The 22,955-nt window shown below is 35.9% G+C and overlaps 1 protein-coding gene across 2 annotated transcripts in view; it reads right to left on the minus strand.

The window, feature by feature from the left end:
• Positions 1–334: 334 nt before the first annotated feature.
• Positions 335–22,955, minus strand: part of PLPPR5 (phospholipid phosphatase related 5) — a 112,089-nt gene continuing 89,468 nt past the window's right edge. For both annotated transcript variants that reach the window (XM_063624345.1, XM_063624344.1), the window contains exon 6: positions 335–1,064. In XM_063624345.1, coding sequence (XP_063480415.1) covers positions 1,032–1,064 — 33 coding nt within the window. In that variant the 3' untranslated portion in view covers positions 335–1,031. The remainder of the gene's footprint in view (positions 1,065–22,955) is intronic.

The following is a 22,955-nucleotide window of genomic DNA, read 5'->3' on the forward strand; positions in this document are numbered from 1 at the left end:
ATGAGGATTACATAAAATAATTGCTGTAAATATACTTTGTAAACTATAAAGTACTACACAAATGCAAAGTAAAGTACATTAACCATATTTCTAGCATTTATATAATTTAAATTATGTGTCAGGGTGTAGTTCTTTCCCATTTAAATTATGTGGAATCTTTAGTAGTAAAAAAGCCTAAGAGTGGAGCCTTTGACCACTCTTGAGACACTGCTACCCATGGGAAATTACTCAATAATAAGGTACCAGTGCTGAATTTACTCATTTAAACTATTCTAAATACTGCCTGCATTCAAAAACAAGTCATGAATTAAGCCACAATTGTCAGGAGAAGAAGTCCAAATAAATAATTTTTAATTATGATACATTACTTATTACAGTAAAAATTGGCATTTTCCCCTTCAAAAGCAGAAGCACCAGTCTTAGAATGTATAGTATGAATGGTATTTTACGTGAAATATAACATAATGTGGAAACATTATTTTACTATAGGACATACTTTCTAAAAGTAAAGTAATTTCACACACTGAAATGTTAGAATGGAAATAATGTCATGCTGAATAACAAAATAAAAACCCCCATGACTTTCAAAGTCCACTTCAAATTAAATATGGCATACTGCTGAATAGACATATGAAAACTAAAAAAAATAACTAGCCCAAAATAGAAGGTTTTCATACACAAATACGATTTATGTAGAGATTTCTCTTAACATAATTGCAATGATTCTGTGAGAAACTAAAGCGAATGTTTTATTTAAGAATTTTGTTCATTTGGTCATCACATTTTTGTTGAACACCTACTTTGTGCTAGGCTTTGTTGTAACTGCTGGGGACACAGAAAAAAAAAAGACAATCCTGCCCTCGAGGAGCTCACAGTCTAGTGGGGGAAACAGGTTGACATTGATTTTAAAATTATAAAAATTATTAAACAACTTTATAAACTTCCTTTGCAATCAAACAAACTTTGGGTGTTATGAATGGATGGTAAAAAGGGATGATGTCCAATGTAGTGAAAAACCATCTGCTTCAGTATCATGTGACTTCTGCGAAGGCAGTGATGTGGTTCTGCAAAAAGAAAAAGGAATGACAAAGTGAGAGGCTTGGGAACATTAGCTTTGTAAAATATGTAGTACCTTTACAAATAATCATTAGCTTATATGCTGAATGTTGAAGTTGCCAAAACATCCAGCATTATTAAACTAAGTTTTATATATTATTACATAATTTTCACTGCTAATTGCATATTTTATTCAATAATCTTAATTATACAAATAGATTAAAATGTTATACCTGCTTTATTCAAAATTAACTCCGAAATTTGAAAAGATAAAAATGGCAATGCCAGACACGTTAATATTCTGTTCAGTGTTAATGGAATTTTAATGCTGCATGTTGGAGTTTCAGATTAATTGCTCCCTGAGAGACAGATGGTGTAGAATGAGGTGGTGAAATGCTCAGACTAAAATGGCATTTGCTAGTTGACAAAAATCTACTTAAACACTTCATTTTTGATGCATGAATCCTGACTCCAGACCGTAGTCTCTGTTGTTTACCTCTGCCATAGAATTCTTTACAGAGCTTTTTTTTTTTTTTTTTTTTGGAAATCAACAGAATTATGTACAAAGAAACTCTGTGGAATGGCTAATATTTAAATAGAATCAGGCAGGCAACAGGCCATGTCATGCCTGCTGAAATACTGCAATGAAAAACCACTATTACATAATTAATCACGCTACATATGGGCTTATGTCAAGATCTAATATGACTGACAACCCCAACAAATAACATCAACATTACAAAAGGGTTCTACCATCATACTACCCATTTTAAATGTGTTTTGTATAGTTTTTGTATGGCTTTTGCATTCGCTTTTATAATAAATGATATCATAAACAGAATTTTGTATGATGAATGTATGCTATAAAATTTTCTCAACATACATATAGCTTTTTTCAAGTTTAAGTATTTTAATTCATCAAAACATATTTAAAATGTGTGTAAAGAAATTAAATTCATTTTCATTGAATTTAGGCATATTAAACCACATGAAAAGAATCTCATTGACTACAATTTGGGACATTATCTTCTAGGCTTGACCCACTTAATACTAGAGAAAAACAAAATTAGTAAGAATCAGGAGTGAGCAGAGCATGCTGAGTTTTTCACTAACTCCTGGTAACACTTTAGAAACTTTAATTTCCCATTTAAAAATGCATCACGAAAATGCCTGGACATTCAGTAGCTCATCTCTAAGTTTTCTTGAGTTTTCCTTACAAAAGCTCAGGAATGACTTCAGGGTAAAGATGACTTGTCAGAGTTATATAATGCACTACGATTGAATTAAAACAATAAGAACTATGGAAATAATACATCACAGTTTTATTTCTAGTGGCCCCACGGGTACTTGAAACCAGTGAACTGAGAAAATGCAATTTGATATAGAGTGTTTCAGCACAAAACCGTCATGAACATCACACTTCTTAATAGGATCTAGAACAACATAATTTCTGGAAAGATGTTAAGATAGAAATTAAAGATTAATCAGTCAGTGACAACTGGTGGGTAGGAAAAGGGTCAATAAGGGGCAGCAGAGAGAAAAGAAAGGAGGTAAGAAAGAACATGGATGGTGTCCCAAAGGCCACTGGCCTAGGCCTCAGGGTTCCCATTGTTGACCCAGATAATGAAGGGAGGGTTCACAAGGCTCATTAAATTTGCTGAAGATGATCTTTAGGGGGCAACCACCAACCTGGAAAGCAGAATTAAATACACATTAAAGGACTTCAATAAACAGAGAAATAATCAGAAGCAAACCACTGATGATCAATGCAGAGCTTGACAGAAATAGAGGAAAAACCAACTGCACAAGTGCAAGCTGGAGAGTGTAACAAAGAAACTGTAATAACTGTAGGGTGACCATATAATTTATCATCTAAATATGGACATGTGGAAGGGGGAAAAGGGTGCTAATACTACACAAGGACAACAGGCTTAAATGAGGATTGTCCCAAATAGTAATATAAAGTCACCCTAGACTGTGGTTTAATGTGTCCATTAAAATGCACATGTTGGAAACTTAATTTCTAAGGCAACAGTGTTGATAGGTGAGGCCTAATGGGAGGTGATTAGACCACTAGGGTTTTGCCCTCATGAAAGAATTAATGTCCTTATTATAGGTCAGGGTTTGTTATAAAAAAGCAAGTTTAGTCCCCTTCTCTCTCGTTCCCTCTTTTTGTGCTTCCATTATGTTATGGTGCAGCAAGAAGGCCCTTACCAGATGTGAGCACCTTGACCTTGGACTTCCCAGCCTCCAGAATCCTAAGCCAATAAATTTCTGCTCCTCATAAATTACCCAGTTTGTGGTATTCTGTTATAGCAGCATAAAACAGACTAAGAAACCTTAATAATGAGGCATGGAATGTATAACTGTAGGTGAGCTATTGAGATCTAGAAAATACTGGAATTCAGTCTTGGCATTTAAAATCACATGCTTCAGTGATCACTAGATCTCCCTTTAACTGCCCATAAATTTTAAGCCATAATACTCTTTTCCTATGCAAAAATATTACCAAGTTAAACTACAAGGACAACAGTTGATTTCTAGACTGACTGTATTTTTAGATCCCAGGATTCTAGGGAAAACTCTTGCCCCCTCCCCCAAATTAGCATCTTTCCATTTCACATCACTTAAGTTTTAACTTCTGAGGTGCTTTCATTTTTTCCTATTTGACTGGGATTAGAAGTATCCTGCTTGGGGCTCATCATTTTAGTTGCAGTTAGCAGACAGATAAACAGACAAAAATAAAACACTGAAGTGACTATGCCTAGGGAAGAGAAAATTAAGGGGAAATTTAATCGTAGTACATGAAAGAAGTGTACAGACAGATCAGAGAGCTTCTGTTCATTTACTTTACTGTTTAAGAGCAAATGAACCTATATCATAAATGAAAGAGATGGATTATTTATCTCAGTAGTTTGTTTTTTTTTTAAGTTTAATTCTCTTCTGGCACAGGGGTGATCTTCCTTGAAGGAATCTAAAGAAGGGCCAAGATAATTACTTGAGGTCCTTTTATAAGAATCTATTATATGATGGTACATTATACAACTTACATTACCAAGGTATGTACATTCATAATTTGAAATACACAGATGGCCTAATTCCTGTGCAGGAAGTTATTGTCCATTCACTTCCCAGCAGTATTTTTCCCATTAACATGGAAAACCAGAATTCTGTTTAGTATTTTCAGATTGCTGTCTTGAGAAATGGACTGCCTATGAGGCAAAGTAGTTGACCAAGTGTTTCTCTTTTTCAATATGGCTAAATTCTTAATATGCAATACTAAATCTTATTAGTAGATGATAGTGCAAAAAAGCAGTAGGCAAACCAAAAGCTCATGCTTAAAAGTTCTATTCAGAATCATGAGAAGAAAGTGGCCATATAATTTATTGTCACAATTCCTGGTACCTTCTGCAATTACATTAACAGAGGCTTACCATGAAGATGACAAAGCTTGACCCCAAATAGTTGAAGATTAGAATATGCTACATGAAGCATCCATTAGAAAGTGTTCACTCAGGTGCACAGCAAACCACTGAGCAAAATACTGAGTCTGGTCCTTGAGTGCAGGGGTCACAAGAGAAAGCAAACACGTTGTTTCTGGAAAGTTGTACTGGATACTTAAATTTAATAAATTTTAAAGTCTCTATAGCATGTCCATTTTAAAAGCTCTAAGTTCTGCATGAAAATCTCTATTTTACTATTTATTCTACACCTCCACATAGAAAATACAGTCTGTAATTTTAAAAAAATGTTAATTAAGACAAAACCGTCACGATTCATGACACGAAACTTTGGTGATGACTTGCCATCTGGCAAGACCTGTCACTCAACAATCAACAAATAAGGGGAAAAGTATGGGAAAATGCAAAAAGGATACTCCAGGGAAGTCTTTGGAATTACAGCTATAGGAAAACAAGTAAAATGCCATTATTAATGGCTTCTTAGTGAAGGAATGCTAAATTCATATTGATGATTGAAAAATAAAATGTATTTGAAAGATTAATAATTATAACTACAACAGCAGCAACCAAATGCTCTAGTTCCTATATTGCTTTTGGTTGTAAGGAAAACCTGCACAGAAGGACACATTTTTCTGTATTTGTCTTAGCTTTGCAACCCAATTCCAACACCAGTGCGCTCCAGCGCACATACGTTTATTGCCTTAATTGAAGGTGTTCACAGTGGCTTATTCTCATTATCCAGCTGAAGAGCCTGGCAAGACAGTCTTTAAAGGACCTTTCCTGTGAATTTTCTTCTTGACCATTCTCAATAGGTTGATTCTGGCACACCTACAAAATGCGTTTTACATATTACTTAAATGTTTATTTAAATATTGACTTAATTTATTCAAAGTACTGGTTTATTTAAAGTTCCATGTTGTTACATTGTTAGATCAAATGCTGAGATTAAATATTATTCCAGTTTCATTCTTTCAAGATGATTGATGATAAAAAGCTTTTGTATTTGAATAGGAGAAGCTATCAACGATCAGCATAGGGTTTTAACCTAAACATAAAATGGGATCTGTGCACCTGTCTTTCATGCAATGATTTATGTCTCTGACTCTGTTGCTGCGGAAGCTGTGTGGTACAGTGGTCTTTGCAGTCAAGTCGTCTGAATGTCAAGTGTTTAAATGTGGTCTCCATCACAACTGAAATTTTAGCAAGCAATTTAACCTTTCACAGACCCAGCTTTCTCATCTGTGAAATAGAGATAAGAATACATACTTTTTGAATGGATTTTTATTAGGATTAAACGGGATTATATACACAGGGGTCCCTGTCCCTACTCAAACATATTCATCATTTATTTATAGTTACTTATAAAAGCCACAGAAACAAGCTATAAAGTTAAAAAAAGAAAAAGTAAAATAAATAATTTTTAAGTAATTGGTTAGAATTTTACAAATAAAGCTCACCATTTGAATATAAAATACACTATTCTACCGATCTTCAATGCTCATATCCAAACAAAGTTTAAAACTCAACAAAATGTTTCTTTTAAGATTGGCTCAAACTCATTTGGTGGCAAAACCTGACCTGTTGTGAGGCAATTTATACTCCATGTTTTGCTGCAGAAATACTCATCTGTGATTACAGTTGTTGCTCCAGATGCTGCTTGTGTAACAAAATATACATATTCCTAAAATATAAAATATTTTGAATTCTGTAAAAACATCTGACACTAAGGATTCTGCAGAAGGAATCATGGTCCAATAAATTAATCAACAATTCTGACATAGCCTACATTGCATCAGGAAAAGATAGGTGGATGTCATAATCTCAAATATTGTCCATTTATTTTGCGATTTGCTTCTTTAACTCATTCATTTGCTTCATTCACTGTGTGCTTTGAGGAGGGGAAAGTGAGCAGAAGAGAGGAAAAAAGCAAAGCACACGGAGTATGTGTTCATGTGTTCGAAGGTTCTACTTTGTCACATTGTTTTCCTTCTGGTAGGTTGTGAAGTTGGTATTTTAGTAAAGAGAAACAATGTCAGAACTATTTAAGAAGAAATTAGTTAAATTCAGATTTGAAGCTGTAAAACTGATTCTAAAATTTATGTTGAGCAATTTCTTGTTGTTTTAAGAAGTTGGAGACATAAAAGCTATCATGTGACAGAACCAAAGTTTTCTTGGGAAAGGTGACTTTTTTGGAGGACTGTTAACCTTTCTGTACAGTGGTTCTGTTTCAGTTCAGAGTTTTATATTGGTTCAAATTTTTGTTACCATTCGGAAGTTTCCTTTTTTTTACTATTCAGAGAAAAGAGCTAACAGCTATCTTCTAAAAGAATCTCTAGGCAGCTTTCTCTGATAATTAAACCAGAGGCAGGCCCAGTTTTTAGGAGAGCATTAGCTACAGATCTTATGAAGTACTTCCAAGTCCTGAGAAGCCAAAGAAGCTTAAGGCTTTTCACACCAAATCTTTAGAGGCACTGATTCTCTACTGTGGCTTCATGCTGGGATCACTCAGGATCTTTAAGAAAATACTGATGCAACCCCAGAGACCAGGATTTAATTGGTATGAGGCATGGCCTGGTTACTGGAATTTTTAAAGGCTCTCCGGATGATTGTTATGTACAGACAATATTGAGAACCACTGTGTCAGAGGTTCTGCAGGCCCAGCTGTATCCAGATCAAGTGCTGACTCCATATCCAGATCACCTGATATGACTGATGTAGTACAAGTCCTGGGGCCCAAGCCCAGGCCTTCTGGATCAGAATGTCTTGGTGTGAAACCCAGATACCTTCTCTTTTTGCAAGTGCCACAAGCAATGGATTGTCTTTTATGCCAGTCTGAGTACCACTGCCTAAAGTTGAAGAAAAGTTATTAATGGAGTAAGCATTATCAGGGATGTAAAATCAATTCCTTCTTTAAGATGCTGTCCTTTCACTGGCAAAAGAGTATTGCTTAAAAAAATCAGTGAACCAGAATAATTCCAAAAAATAAATCTTTGAATTCAAGCCTTTTGACATTAACTGCACATTATATGTCATGCTTAGAGTTACACAATGCATAAACGTGTTAGGAAGACCTTCAGAAAATACCTGTTTATTTCACTTTTTTTTTTTTTGAGACAGAATCTCGTTCTGTCGCCCAGGCTGTAGTGCAGTGGCGAGATTTCAGATCACTGTAACCTCCGCCTCCCGGGTTCAAGCGATTCTCCTGCCTCAGCCTCCTGAGTAGCTGGGATTACAGGTACACACCACCACACCCAGCTAATTGTTTGTTTTTCTTTAACTCAATGTTTCCCAAATGTATTGACATGAAATTTCATGGAAGTCTATGAATGCTAACGGGTTTATGGTATTTGGTGGATATGGGTATCCATGCACTTTGTCTTCTAAGTTTGTTAACCTCCTCAACTATAATAACCTTCCTCTCTACCACAATTTTATCACATATTCATAGCTATATTCTCAACCAGTAATCATGTTTGAAATGTAAAATCCCAACTTGCCTCCTGTCTTACCTCCCTCACACAACAGGGTTTCTTTGGCCATGAGGAAATTTCCTGACTACTAATTTATCCATCTGTTCCAGTCTATCATGCTCCTTATGAATTCCGCTTCTTTTTCACTCCTTTTGGACCCCACAGTTGATCATATGATCAATCTTTAACAGCATCCTCAAGTTTCTTGCCCTTGTGCCCTTATCTCGCCTGCTGAACAAAACCATTACGCGAGCTGGAATCTCCACCTGGACCATTCTTCTCTCTTGTCCTCACTTGGCTCGTGGTCCTGCAGATCCCCCCTAAGATGATGTTTCAAGCATTGCTAAGTTTAGACAGATCTCCCTTTATGTGTTCCTCCGGTATAGCCATCATCATCTTCTGTATATCGTTACAAATTTCTCTCTCTCCCCACGAGACATATCATAGTGCTCTGTATTTGATATTTGTTACATTTCATATATTACAAATCTGATTATAAATAAAATTTCACTATACATAACAGCTGATGATAAGATAACTCAACAGTAAATTGTATCCATGCCTTGTTTTATATACTAACACTTTAACCTATAAAATTGGCTGCTTCTTAGTTATTTCATTTTCCTTTAACTTTTAAAAATGCTTTAGATTTACTAAATAAGCATCCTAACACTACTTGACAGAGAAGAATCAGAGGATGTGGACAATGGACCAAATGCATGATAAATTCTTGTAGAACCAGGAGTTGATTAAAACTCCTCATTTAAAAACTTGCTTATTTTCACAAAGAGGCACCAGTTGATAAAAATCTGAATGAGCTACATCAAGATTCATCTCAGAACCACTCAAAATCATAAGGGCCATTAGAAATGACACAGATAACTTGAAAAATGTTTTACAAAGGTAAATATATGTTTACCATACAACCTGGCAATCTCACTGCTAGGTATTTATCTAAAAGAAATAAAATATATATACTCCCAAAATCTGTATATGAATGTTTATATCAGCTTTATTCATAATTGCCAAAACATGGAAATAACCCAACCTTCAATTGGTAAATGGATAAACAAACTGTGGTGCATCCATACAACAGGATACTACTCAGCAATTAAATGGGAAAAACACAGACTACAGATGCATGTAACAAATAAGTCAGACTCAAAAACTCAAAATGCATGAGTCCACTTATATAATATCCTGAGAATGGCAAAACGCGAGGAACCAAAACAAATCAGTGGTTTCTCGAAGTTGGAGATTGAAGGAGGGATGACTACAAAGGGGAAGGCTGAAACATTTGGGAGTCACAGAAACATTCTCTGACTTGATTACGGCGATAATTTCATGAAAGTATGCATTCGTCAAAACTCATAAAACTATATGCCAAGAAAGGATGTAACAGGATGCAAATTATGCTTTAATAAGTCCCAATTAAAAAAAATTAGGCCCACCAGCCATAACATGAAGTCTAAAGGCCAAGACATGTCTAAAATTTGGTTTGTCAGTTATTGAATTATTGTTTTATCATCTGGTTATTTCAGTACAAAAGAAAAATACAAAATAAGTTTATTGAAAAATATTCAAAAATATAAATTGAAATGAGAACTTTATTTATTTTTGGCCTATAAGATTGTAAAGATTATGAAGAACAATGTTCTCCATCGTTGCAGAGACCATACAGATATGAATTCAACCAAAAGCCTTTAAAGTGTTCATACTCTGTTTCTGCAGTTCTATGTCTATGAATTTATCTTAAATTATTAATTGAGCTTACAAAAATATATATTTAAGGAACATTTACCTTAGTAGTACTTATAATTGTGGAAAATTGGAAGTGGAAGCAATAATCTATGTTGAACAAATGTAATGGTTAGAGAATTTATATGGATTATAACTTTTAATAATATAATGTTATTATGCAGCACAGTGATTATGATTTGGAGCTCTGAAGTGACAAATATGGAACATATTTCTTTGAAAATGGAAAGTAAGGATTCATATTCTTGTTTCAGAACACAGACCAGTTGTATGACCTTGGGTGTATTAACCTATGTCCCTTTCTCCGTAAAATGGAAATAAGACACACTCAAATGACTTCACATATTTCATATATGAAGTTCTCTGCATAATTCCAAGCACATATTAAGCTATAATTGAAGATTAGCTCTTAATAGTATGCCTGATATGACTGGTATATTTGTTGATCTGAAATCATATCTATGATGCACTGTTATGTGAATAAAAGCAATAAAATATACAGGGAAATTCTGTATTCAATACAAACTCATACACACGTTCATTGGGTCTCGAAGGTTATTTTAAGAAAATGTTTCCTGTGATTGTTGTGATGACCCCATAGATACTTCCTATTCATTTTTTGTTTTGCTTATTCAGATTTTCAGATCATAAATATATACAAATTATTTACGGATTGCTTCTTTAATCAAAACTGTGAAAAATAAACTGTTTCATAAAACTGTGAATTCAGTCATTGCTTATTTACCTAGTTTTAGTCAAATAAAATTTTATATTTTTTCAACAAAATGTTTTCACAGAACTGCAATCTTCTGATTGATTTTGAAGGCCCTCCATAGTGTCTCCAGGATGGTCCCCAATAAGGAAATAGACCTGAAAAAAGAGGGAGATGAATGGCTGGGATCAGGTTCCCATCCATGTGTAACTAATTATGTGTGCATTGGAAATGATTTTTAAATCTATCACTGATTATTCTCTCCTTAACTAATGACTGAATGAATCATATAATTTAAAGATACAGTCATCAATTCTATATTTATTCACATAAATCAGATGAGAAAGCTTCTAGTCTATATTCCAAAGTAATTTAATGAAAGATGCTTTTATAAAAGGCCTGTTAGATAACTGAGGGGGAAAGCTGTCTTTTATTTTTCGTGTAGTATGTAATAATTCATAAATAGTGTGGAAAAATAATTCTGAGTATACTGGAGTACAAATAGGAAAATGACATATGGCAAAATAATAACAGAATGTGCTAGTATTTTCAACCTAAAATGTTGATGCCTGTTGGACATTTTTAAGCTTCTACTTTCAATTTCCTTTTTTTAAACAAAATTAAATTTTACAAATGAGAACACAGTATAGCTTGTAAATATTGATTTACTTCAAATATTTTTAATAAATGCTCAAAGCTTAGATTAAGAAAAATGCCTAAATATGAACATATTTAGTTTCACTATTCCAATATCTAATCACTAATAAGATTGTTTTGACAAGGTCCTATATAACATTTATATTACAGTTCAGCAGCTCTGTAAAACAAAGATTTGCATTATAGAAAATCAACTGAATCTTAAATAGATTGCCAGCGTTACGCACAGCATTCTGAAACCTCAAAGGAATTTATCACAGGGAACACAGTAATGTATAATCATATTTGTCTTGGCAAGAAACCACAGGATTGTTTTCCTATTGCTATGACACTAATATATGCAACATTTTATACTACAGTATTTCCTGCATATGTGCAATGTATGAAATAGACAATCTGTATAAACTTTTAAATCCATGAAGTCTTTGTATGGGAGTATCCTAGTGTGAAATTAAAAAAAAATCCCATTAAAGAAATGATTGTTGCGGGAGGGAACTAACTCGTGTGAAGCACCTACTATGTGCCAAGAAGTTTATCTGTGATGTGTTAATTCCAACAATTATCCTACAGGGAAACCATCACTGTATCAGTTCTTCAGATAAGGAGAGGAGCGATTTGTCTAACTCCACTTCATTATTATGCAGCTGAACCAGGCTTCAAACCTAGCTGCAAAATCCAAGCTCTCTGTCCACCCATCACTCTGACTACATTCCAGTTCCTGTTTTACCATGACCACTGTAATCTTATAAAATCTACAAAATAGTCAATCAATGTAAAATTCAATTCCTTGGGTCACCGTGAGCTCTTTCAGAACATTCCTATCCATATAATTTTTTTTGCAGTTGCCATGGGAATTAAACATGGTAATTTTCATCTGTAATAGTACATATTCATTATAATATTTCTAGATTTTGGAGCTGTCATCACTTCTTATCACTTTCATTCAGCTGATGTGTCTGTTAAGAGGGGTGTGCTTTTACATGATGAGCTTCATTCGGTAGTATAGGTTGGTGAAAAGCCCCTTATCCTAAGGATAAAACTGAATCTTGTAAACTATTCCTATCATTACTTTCCCTTTCTTTTTGGCAAGAGAGAATTCCCTTTGGTTCAACTGATTAGGAGCACACCAACCTAAGAAAAAATAATGCCTGGGTTTAGACGGAAAAAAATCATTTCCTCAAAAAGCATTTTCAAATTAGCCAGGAGTGGTTATTGTGGCCTGCTGTACCTGCCTTAATAAAACTATATGGATATTAATTTCCCTTAGATCTATTGGAAATATCCCATTTTCTATCAAATCCTATTCATTCTTATATTTATTTTTAAATATTTTTGTTCTTTTACCAGATAAAGCCTTTTTCTCTATATTTTCTATATGGCATCAGTTAAAACGGATAATTCATACATTATCTCCACGTGCTGACCTATGCCAGTCTCATAGACCCAGCATTGGCCCTTGGGGTGAGAATAAGCACAGGCAGGAGAGAGAGAAGGACTACAGAGCTCAGTGCTTTGCTGTTGGGGTGACTGCAGTCTGACCTATGAGGATCATCTGGCAGGACTGCCAATGCACACCTTATCCGTTAGTTACAAAGGAGAGGAAACCGTGAAGAAAGAACGGGGAAAGGCCATAGATGAAGGATCAGCATATACTGTGGGTAAGGGAGAGGGATGGTTTTCTTAGTGACACTCTGGCTGGGAGCCCTTTTGTACTGTAAATCATGAGGTGAGATAAGTCCTCTAAATCAGCACCTAACAGCAGACTTTGCCAAATGACATCTCATCAGTCAAAATGGCGTGACGTGCTGGGCTTTACTAAGATTAAGTAAGCATCATCTGCAGCATTCAACTGGATTCTTTTTTTTTTTTTTTTTTTTTTATACTTTAGGGTTTTAGGGTACATGTGCACAATGTGCAGGTTTGTTACATATGTATCCATGTGCCATGTTGATTTCCTGCACCCATTAACTCGTCATTTAGCATTAGGTGTATCTCCTAATGCTGTCCCTCCCCCCTCCCCCCACCCCACAACAGTCCCCAGAGCGTGATGTTCCCATTCCTGTGTCCATGAGTTCTCATTGTTCAATTCCCACCTATGAGTGAGAACATGCGGTGTTTGGTTTTTTGTCCTTGCGATAGTTTACTGAGAATGATGTTTTCCAGTTTCATCCATGTCCCTACAAAGGACACGAACTCATCATTTTTTATGGCTGCATAGTATTCCATGGTGTATATGTGCCACATTTTCTTAATCCAGTCTATCGTTGTTGGACATTTGGGTTGGTTCCAACTCTTTGCTATTGTGAATAGTGCTGCAATAGCCTTTCCGATTCTTTTGTTCTTCCATGCTGCTCTCTTATTCTCTCTGAACAAGCCATTTAGGAATTAAACTACTCACTTCCTTAAAGTCCCTTTATGGAAGGACTTTAAGGAAGTCCTTTTTGGAAGGTACCCAATTGCTTACAGGATAAGAATCAACTTCTTAATGTTGCATAAAAGATCCTTCATAATATTCATCCAAGGTCACACAGAACACTTTTCCGTGTATTTATTTCCTAATTGTATTTACTCTCTAATGATTTGCCTATTCATGAACTTTACCAATTAGGATGTTTTCTATATTACAGACATCAACTTTTTGACATGTGTGTTGTTTATATTTTATACTTTGTAATTGGCCTTTTATAAATCATTTTAAACTACTCTTGGTAACTTATTTTTTAAAATGCTTGAACATTTTTCCTAGTTAGAAATGCCAAGAATGAAGCAGTGATAATGAGTTCCACCTTTATGAAATCTGGAGAATCTTATACTTTTACATTTTTGCTGGTATTATCTAGAATTTGTCTCATTTTGTCATCTTAGATAATTTTCCTTTCTGATATATCTTCTACTTAAATTTTATAGTTTTTTACAGTTTCTGTTACTTTATTTTACCACAGTTAAATCTAATTAAGTTTTATATTTAAATGGCTTCTATTCTTTCTGCCAATTCATTCATATCCTAATTTGATCTCTAGTTACTGGTGTATTACTCAGTTAATTGCTAAACATTTTCTGTACCTTTTTGTGATTAGTGTAATTCCTAAATTCTTGCATAGCTGATATTTTATGGTTATTTTAATACTTAAATGACTTTTTGGGTGGAAATAGGATTATGTCACAAACTAATTCCTTAAAAATTCTGAAGACATTACTCCATCTACATTAGAGTAGGATAGATCTTGCATCCAATGTTATGCAGACACAAGTCTGAGACCAGCATGCTAACAGCCTTGGGTAGGTAAACAATTCTTTCTGTCGTTGTGGTTGTATTAGTTTTCACTAGGTAATGCTATATACCTAGTATATATACAGTGTGTGTATATACACAGTGTGTGTGTATGTATATACTGGGTATATAGTATTACCTAGTACTATATATGCACATATATATGTATATATACACTGTGTAACAACCCCAAAGGCTCAGTGGCTTCCAACAATAATATTTATTTCATCCTCATACTACATGTTGTTGGCCAGGTTCTATGAATCTGCTCTAGGCCACAGGTTGGGGGCAGGCTGGCTTCTCCTGTCTTTCCATTTTACAGCCCAGGCTGAGGCAGCAGTACTTGTCTGGAAAATGATCTTTTCCTGCAAGAAGGCAGAAGCAAGAATACTGGCAGAAACTCATGATAGCTCTACATGTTTCTGATTAATGAAGTTTATATCAGGTCTATTCACATGTTATTGACCAAGTCCAAAGTAACTGGAGTAGGGAAGAACACTCTGCCTAAGGAAGGAAATAGCTAACAACTGGGAACAATACTACTACCTATCACAGAATTTATAGGGTCCTTTCTCCAGTACTGAAATTCCAAAATTTCACTGAGAAACATCTAATTCCAATATATATATTTCCATAATTGTTTTGTATCTGTTTAACCCTTCCAGCTTAAAGATTCAAGTATTTATTTGGAAGAAAAGTTCCTTTAAAGTATATTTCTGAATATTGCTATTGCCCCATTTGTCATCTTCTTCAGATACGATGATTCGTATGTTAGGATTCTGTGGTGTGTCCTCCATATCTATCATCTTTTCTCAGGTATCAATTTAATTCTCATTTTTTTAAATTATAAAACCTGTCAGTAATATAACCGACAACTTTTTCCAGCGTGGACTTTGTTCTTTATGGTTTCTAGTATAGTTTTCATCCCACCATGGCATCATTTGTTTTCTTATATTACATTTCTGAGGTGTCAGCTATCTTTCATCTGACATTCATTTCACATGTTTTCTTTAATTTCCTTGTCTGTGGAAAGAAGATGCTATCTATAATACATTTAATTATATTTATTGTAATCTTTTTTCTTTTTTTTCTGATGAAGTCTCACTCTGTTGTCCAGGCTGGAGTGCAGTGCCACGATCTTGGCCTGCTGCAACCTCTGCCCCCCGGGTTCAAGCGATTCTCCTGCCTCAGCTTCCCAAGTAGCTGGGACTACAGGCACGTGCCACCATGCCCAGCTAATTTTTGTATTTTTAGTAGAGGCGGCGTTTTGTCATGTTGGCCCTCGAACTTTTGACCTCAGGTGATCCACCCGCCTTGGCCTCCCAAAGTGCTGGGATTACAGGTGTGAGCCACTGCGCCCAACCAAATTTCTTACAATCTTTTTCTTTTTTTAATGCTCTATTAAAATATCTCTTTCTCTCTATTCTGTGTTTTTTAAAAGGATTTAAGTTCTTGTCCTGATTATTCATGCTTGAAATAGGACAGATTTAGCTCAGTTCATTTTCCTAAATTGAATGGGAAAAGATTCATCAGTTATCTCTTAATGATAACCATGAATTGCTAGGGAATCCTCCACTTAGATCCTGAGCAGAAGAGCTGGAGGATGTAGTTTTCTACCATCAGTCTGAATGGATTGTGAGAAGCTAAGACCGTGAGCATTTTCAGGAAGGTCACTTTGTTTCTATATAATTTTTCATTATGTTTGTTGAAACCAGGAAGACTACTGATTAGTTCAGTCTAACTTCTATTCCAGGAGTATGTGTAATCCTTGGAGGCAGCTTTTGGTTTTGAATAAAGGTAACTCCCCATCCAGGTGTGGGGTACCCATCCAGTTCACAAAAGGTTTCCTTCATCTGGCATGAACCCCTAATAGTGAGAAGCCTATCCAAGGACAGCCTCTTGTCTGAGAGCTTTCTTTCGGTATTTGCTTATTTGCTAACTCTGTCTCAAAATGGTGTTGATCCAAGGCGTTGAGATGTTCTGGAAATGAAACGGACTCCTTATTCTGTTAGAGATTGCTCCTAGCTGTCATTCTCCCTCTGGAATTTTGGGACATTAGTGAGGCTGCATAGAATTTTAGCTACACACACAGCATTGTAGTTCTTTAACAGCAAAGGAAAAATGGAATTGTCCTTTGTGGGATTTCCTAAAGCTGGATTTAGTTACACCAGATCTAGTCAAAATGCCAAAAAAAAATTTTACTTTACTCTTCACTCTTGGTGACACAGCTATTAAGATATTAATTCCTACATTATTTTTGATAATATAGGAGTGTAAATGTAATAAAATGTAAACATCTCCATCTCTATTTCCTAGAGTCAGAAATTTGTTTCTTGGACTCCTAAGGATAATTAATAGAGTCCTTGTGTCCGGAGATATCCTGAAGCCAGCAACACCGATGCTTTTTTTTTTTGAGATATGTGGGCCATTGAAGACTCGAGCCAGAAAAGCATGAATTTGAGAGAAAGGGGTGGTGTGACCCATGAGGAGATTTGGCTCCCTGGGTCCTTGGGTAGATGGGGGGTTTGTGGATCTGTAAATGACAAGCACCTGCACACAGCTCACATGAAGGGCCCCAGGGCTAATGGTACGTAAAATGGGGATGGCTGCAGATGCCACAGAAAGCTGAACCCTGGGCATGAAGGTGGGAGAGCTACCGCCAAGATTTCCATGCACAATTTGGCAGAGAAAAATAAATCAAACACTTTCAGAAAGGTGGTGTGAGCCCTAAGGAAGTACAGGGTTTTAAATTACCCTGGGGGTGTTTTTCTGAGGGCCTTTTGTCAATCTGAACATATCAGCAGTCAGTCCAATGAGGAAGCACTGGAACCTCCTTAGAGAGCAGCTTAAATAATTGAATAATTTTTAAAAAGATAATGATTTTCAGTCATAAAATTATTCACGAATAGTACAGTAGGAAAAGTAGGCAAGAAGGAAGGAAGGAAAGAAGGAAGGAAGGAAGGGAGGGAGGGCGGGAGGAAGGAAGGAAGGGTCAGGAATGTGGATAAGGTCATGGTCCACTAACCTCAGTTGCCTCCTTAAGTTTAAGCATTGCTCTGACTGGTGTCTGTTTCCCCCTCCCCTCCCCTCCCCTCCCCTCCCCTCCCTTCCCTTCCCCTCCCCTCCCTTCCCTTCCCTTCTTTCTTTTCTTTATTCTTTTCTTTCTCTGTTTCTCTCATCCACATGTTCCTTTCTATACTACTAAAGATAAATAGATGGTATTTCGCATAATTTATTTTATTATATATACATTTAATACACATATAAAGTCTTTTTAAAAAAACTTTCCGATATATATTGGAAAACTTTCCATGTTTTGATTTACCTCATCCATCTTAGCTGTTAAATAATAATAATAATTATAGTTATGATTATTAAGGGTTTCACTGGTACCAGACACAGTATAAGTGCTTTACCATTAACTTATTGAACTCATATGATGATCAATTTATGAAAGAGAAAACCGAATCACTAAGCATTTAAGTGAGTTGCCTAAGGCCAAAATTATCCAAAATCCTCAGCTAGTTTGCCCCCAGAACCTATGAGCAGAAGCACTACACTACGATGTACTGGACCCCATTGATTTAACAATTCACTACTCATGTCTATTTTAGCTTATATATTTTAATATGACAAACAGTCATAAAAAAGTTACTAGTAACCTGAATATTTAGTGGATGTTGGGATACAATGGGCCAGTTTCCACAGATGATTAATTCTTTTCACAAACCAAATGTAATGAATGTTCAGATATACTTGTCTTTCAGAAAAATCAGGACTTTTCCTCATAAACTATGGTAATTAACTATATGAAAAACTCCTATAATTAAGGGATAAATTGCTGGTGTAAAAATAAAGAATGCTTGTATGCTATACTATAATTACACTGCAGCTTATAGTTTATCAAACATGTACTTTGAACATAAAAGGTTATATAAGTACATAACTTCTAAACGAAACCCTTTGCCTTCTCCATACAAAAGTGACAACCAGAAAATGACAGCTTGGCGTAATAATGCTAACTCTTGGTCATACTTGCAGACCTAACTTTCACACCAGGCTCCCTTGCTTTTTTCAGAGGGCCAGCTTTAAGGTCTAATGTCACTCTCCAACTATCAATTATTAAGATCAAAGTACTGGGAAGAATTTTGCGTTGACTTGTTTACCAGTATGAGCCATGATGAATCCAATAAGGTGAGTGTTCACTTAGTGATGTTGACAGGCTCTTGGAAATGAAGTTTAAGTGGAATGAAGTATAATGAAACCAATTTGACCATAGGCTAATTGATATAAACAGGAATTAAGTTTCTATGGCATATTTCTGGTCACAAAGACATCACCGAACTTCTAAATAAAGACCAAAATGCTTCTAGTATAAAACATTAGAATAAATGTGATTATACATATATTTAAGAAAGATTAATAAAAACAAGCATGATAATTATCTGCCCAATTATTTCAGTTCAGGGTAGCAGGTGGCCAGAGCCTAGCATAGCCACTCAGGGCACAAGGCAGTAACCAGCCCTGGACAGGATGCCATCCCACAGCAGATGCACTAACACACGCACATCACACTCACCCACACTGGGACCGTTTAAACATGCCACTTCACCTAATAGGTACATCTTTGGGAGGTGGGAGGAAAACAGGGTAGAAAAGCCATGCAGATATGGGGAGAACGTGCAAACTCCACACAGACAGCAGCCCTAGCCAGAGAGTGTTGTTGTTTTTTTTTTCTCATCGGTGTTAGAAAGAAATGATATTGAATGAAACGATGTAATTCGAAGACCTGCTGTGTATTTATCCCAAATGCTCCTTATCACACACAAAAAGAGAAAGCTATTGTAGGCTTCCCTTAAGTGGTAGCCCTCCTCCCTTTCTGCCTGATGAACACAAATACATGTCCTCTCAGCAGCGCAGTTACAAAGGCAAGCCTGAGATGTATTCTCAGCACCTGGCCTTGTGATCATCCCATGCTCTGTGTGAGCGCAGGGGGCAGAACCTGCACTGTGCAGACAGCATTCTGCCTGGGAACAGGAATAAAAAGATGGGAGAGTAAAGCTGGAGCTCAGCAGGGTGTGGTGCCAATGCACTATAGTGAGTAAGGGGGGAACCAAATCAGATTCAAACCATTTTTATTTCCTAGCTACTGGAGTGAAAACAGAGCACATAAATTTGTTATGAACCAAAAAATTAATAAAAGAAACATGCCACTTAACCTAATATGTACATGAATACATATATTAATGAATACTTATCCCTAACAATTTATAGATGAATAGAATATTTTTGCTTTTACTATCTAATATTTCAAAGCTCACTATAAATAAAAATGAACTAGCATAACATCAACAAGAACCTTTTAAATAATTTAATAGATACATTGATGTAATGATATATATGAATATTTGGCAATGCTAGAAAGCTACCAAAAAACACTCATGCAAATAAATGTTAAAAAGTAGACGGCAGTGATTATTATTGAAGACAATTTCAGAGGTATACAAAATGAAAAGGTTGTAATAGTTGCCCTGACCATATTATTCAAAGTATGTCTAAGATCTCTTCCTATGTTTCACAACCCTTTTTTTTTTAGAGATGGGGTCATAGATGGGGTCTCCATCTGTTGCCCTGGCTGGAGTACAGTGGTGTGATCATAGCGCACTGCAGCCTTGAACTCCTGGGCTCAAGCAATCCTCCTATCTCAGCCTCCTGAGTCTCTAGTACTACAGGCACATGCCACCACACCTGGCTAATTTTTATTTTTTATTTTTTGTAGAAATGGAGTCTCACTATTGTTACAGCCCAGGGTGGTCTCGAAATCCTGACCTCAAGCGATCCTTCCTTCCACCTTACCCTCCCAAAGCGCTGGGATTACAAGCATGAACCACTATCCCTGGGCTAAATTCTACTATTTTTAAACTTTATTTAGTAAGTTAAACAAGATCTAATTTTGTACAGATTATTCAGTTTTTAAACATATTTTCTTACATAGGTATGTGTCTCAAAACATTACATTGTATAATTTTTCTCAGCTGCTTATCAATGATCTGGACTTTTGCAAATTACTTAACCATTTGGAAGTTCAGTTTTCTTAACTGTAAAAACGGGAATATGCATTACAATAGGATATCAGCTAAGTCACTATAGAAAAGAAATTAGAACAATTCAACGGCTTAGAGAGACAGTAGTTTACTTCTTTCTCAGAACCATCTAGGCTGGGTGAAATCTGCTCCATAAGCTCATCCAGGGACCCAGACTACAGGATAGATTGGTCATCTTACAAAGTGATTTCCAAGGTTGCTCCAGTCATTACCTTTTTCATTTGGTGAGAAGGGGTAGAGAATGTCCAGGGCAAGGGTCTTCAAAGAGATAAATCAGAGGTTGAACTTATCCCTTCTGCTGACATTCCATTTGTCTAAACTTGGTTTCATGGTTACACCTAACTGCAAGGGAAGCTGGGAAATATAGATTGTAGCTGGGCAGTCATGAATATAGCTAAAATTAGGGAATTCAATTACTTAAAGGAAGAAGGGAAGACAAAATACTGAGTATTAGCAGTTCTTACCATTATAACGAGGACCATGTTTAAAAATTGCTGTGAGGACTGAAATTGTATTCGTAGAGCACAGAAGTAGTTTGTGGAATTTATATAAACCATCAGCACAGGACTTGACACATACTGATGATCATTAAATGGTAGTCATTATTAGTGTTAGTATATTATTATTATTAAGTACTTCTATCCTTACCTGAATGCTTGAATTCTCTCCCAAGTATCATGGGCAAGTAATTATTTAGCTATTCTGGAATTCCTATAGTAAAAGGAAATTTTATCTCTCTTAAGGCAGCCATTTCATTTTCAGAGTTTTTTCTTCTTTCTAGCCATTATTTATCTTCTTACACTCACTTTTCTTTGTTTTGTCCTAACTGTTATCTCAGACACCCTCCAGAACAAATCTCATCCCTCTGTCATACAAGAGCCCTTCGGATTCTTATGGGAAGCTATTGCTTCTTTCATGAGTTTTCTTTAAGCATGTTTTTGTTCCTGCAACAGTCTCTCATAAACCATGATGTTGAGTACATCCTAAAGACATTAATTCACTCATTTAACAAATATTTATTGAGTGTCAACTATTTTATCAATGTCCACTTTAAAACTGTGTTGTCAAGATCAGTACACAATATTCAAAGTTGATCTGACCAGAGCCTAGCAATGCACACCATCAATCCCCTCATTCAGGGTATCATTTTCCCCAAGTGGGCCTTAAGATCATTTAACTCTTTTGGCAGCCTTATCATGCTGTTGACACATGTTGATTCGGTGCCTATTACACCCCCAGGCCTTTTTCATTTGTGCAATTAACCTGGATGTACCCTACTTTATACGTGAAGTTTTAAAAAAATCCAAATACAAAATGTTTCCTTTATTTCTCGTTAATTATGAATTGTATCTTATTGCAGTGACTGAAGAATTTTTATTCTTTCATTGAATATGTTAATTATCTCTCACAGATTTACACAATCTGAACACCTGATTAGTGTGTAACTGACTCTTCAGCTAAGATATTGACCAAATGTGGAACTGAACAGGACTGAAGAGAAGCTACTAGTAGCCCTCAGAGCAACCATTTAACTAGTTACAAATGCACGTAACTGCACCAACATTTAGGAAATATTATCCTATGTGGTTCACAAAAGTCTCAAGGAAAGTATTTACCTGGTTTCTGTGCTCACTGCCATGCCCAATGAGGCCTTGGCCTACCAGTCCAAGTGCTACCCTCTGGCTGCATTCAGCTCAACAGAGTCTCAGAATCTCCCTGATTAGGAGAGCACGACTGGTGTTTTCCTGATGACAGACCTTTGTGCACTGAGATTCAACAAATATTTATTGAACCGTGAATGTGTGCCAGGCATTGTGCTGAGCACTTTCTCATATAAATGGAGCATGGAAGACGTGAAATATATTTTGTAAAAAATGCATATATCCACAAGTAGAACTATCTTATTTTTCCTCTGTGTGAGGTCAGTACACAATGTTCCTTATTTAGAAACTACAGCAAAGTAGTAAATGGATTTCACACACAGGTACTCCTCAGCTTTTAGCATGAGGAAGACAAACAGATATTTGATTTTTTGATACGGAGTCTCACTCTGTTGCCTAAGCTGGACTGCAGTGGCATGATCTTGGCTCATTGCAACCTTTGCCTCCGGGTTCAAGTGATTCTGGTGCCTCAGCCTCCCAAGTAGCTGGGATTACAGGTGCATGCCACCACGCCCAGCTAATTTTTGTATTTTTTTTGGTAGAGATGAGGTTTCTCCATGTTGGCCAGGCTGGTCTTGAACTCCTGGTCTCAAGTGATCTGCCCGCCTTGGCCTCCCAAAAAGCTGGGATTGATTACAGGCCAGGTGCGAGTCATTGTGACTGGCCTACAAACAGATTTTTTAAATGTGATATATATTTTTCTATGATTATCTCTTTAGTGGCTAAATTCTTGCTAAATATCACATTACACTAAGTAAATCAACATAAACTGTGTGGACATGCTCCAGATATACATACAGGAATA

The sequence above is a fragment of the Symphalangus syndactylus genome, chromosome 12 (genome assembly GCF_028878055.3).
Source record: "Symphalangus syndactylus isolate Jambi chromosome 12, NHGRI_mSymSyn1-v2.1_pri, whole genome shotgun sequence".
In the NCBI taxonomy this organism is placed as follows: domain Eukaryota; kingdom Metazoa; phylum Chordata; class Mammalia; order Primates; family Hylobatidae; genus Symphalangus; species Symphalangus syndactylus.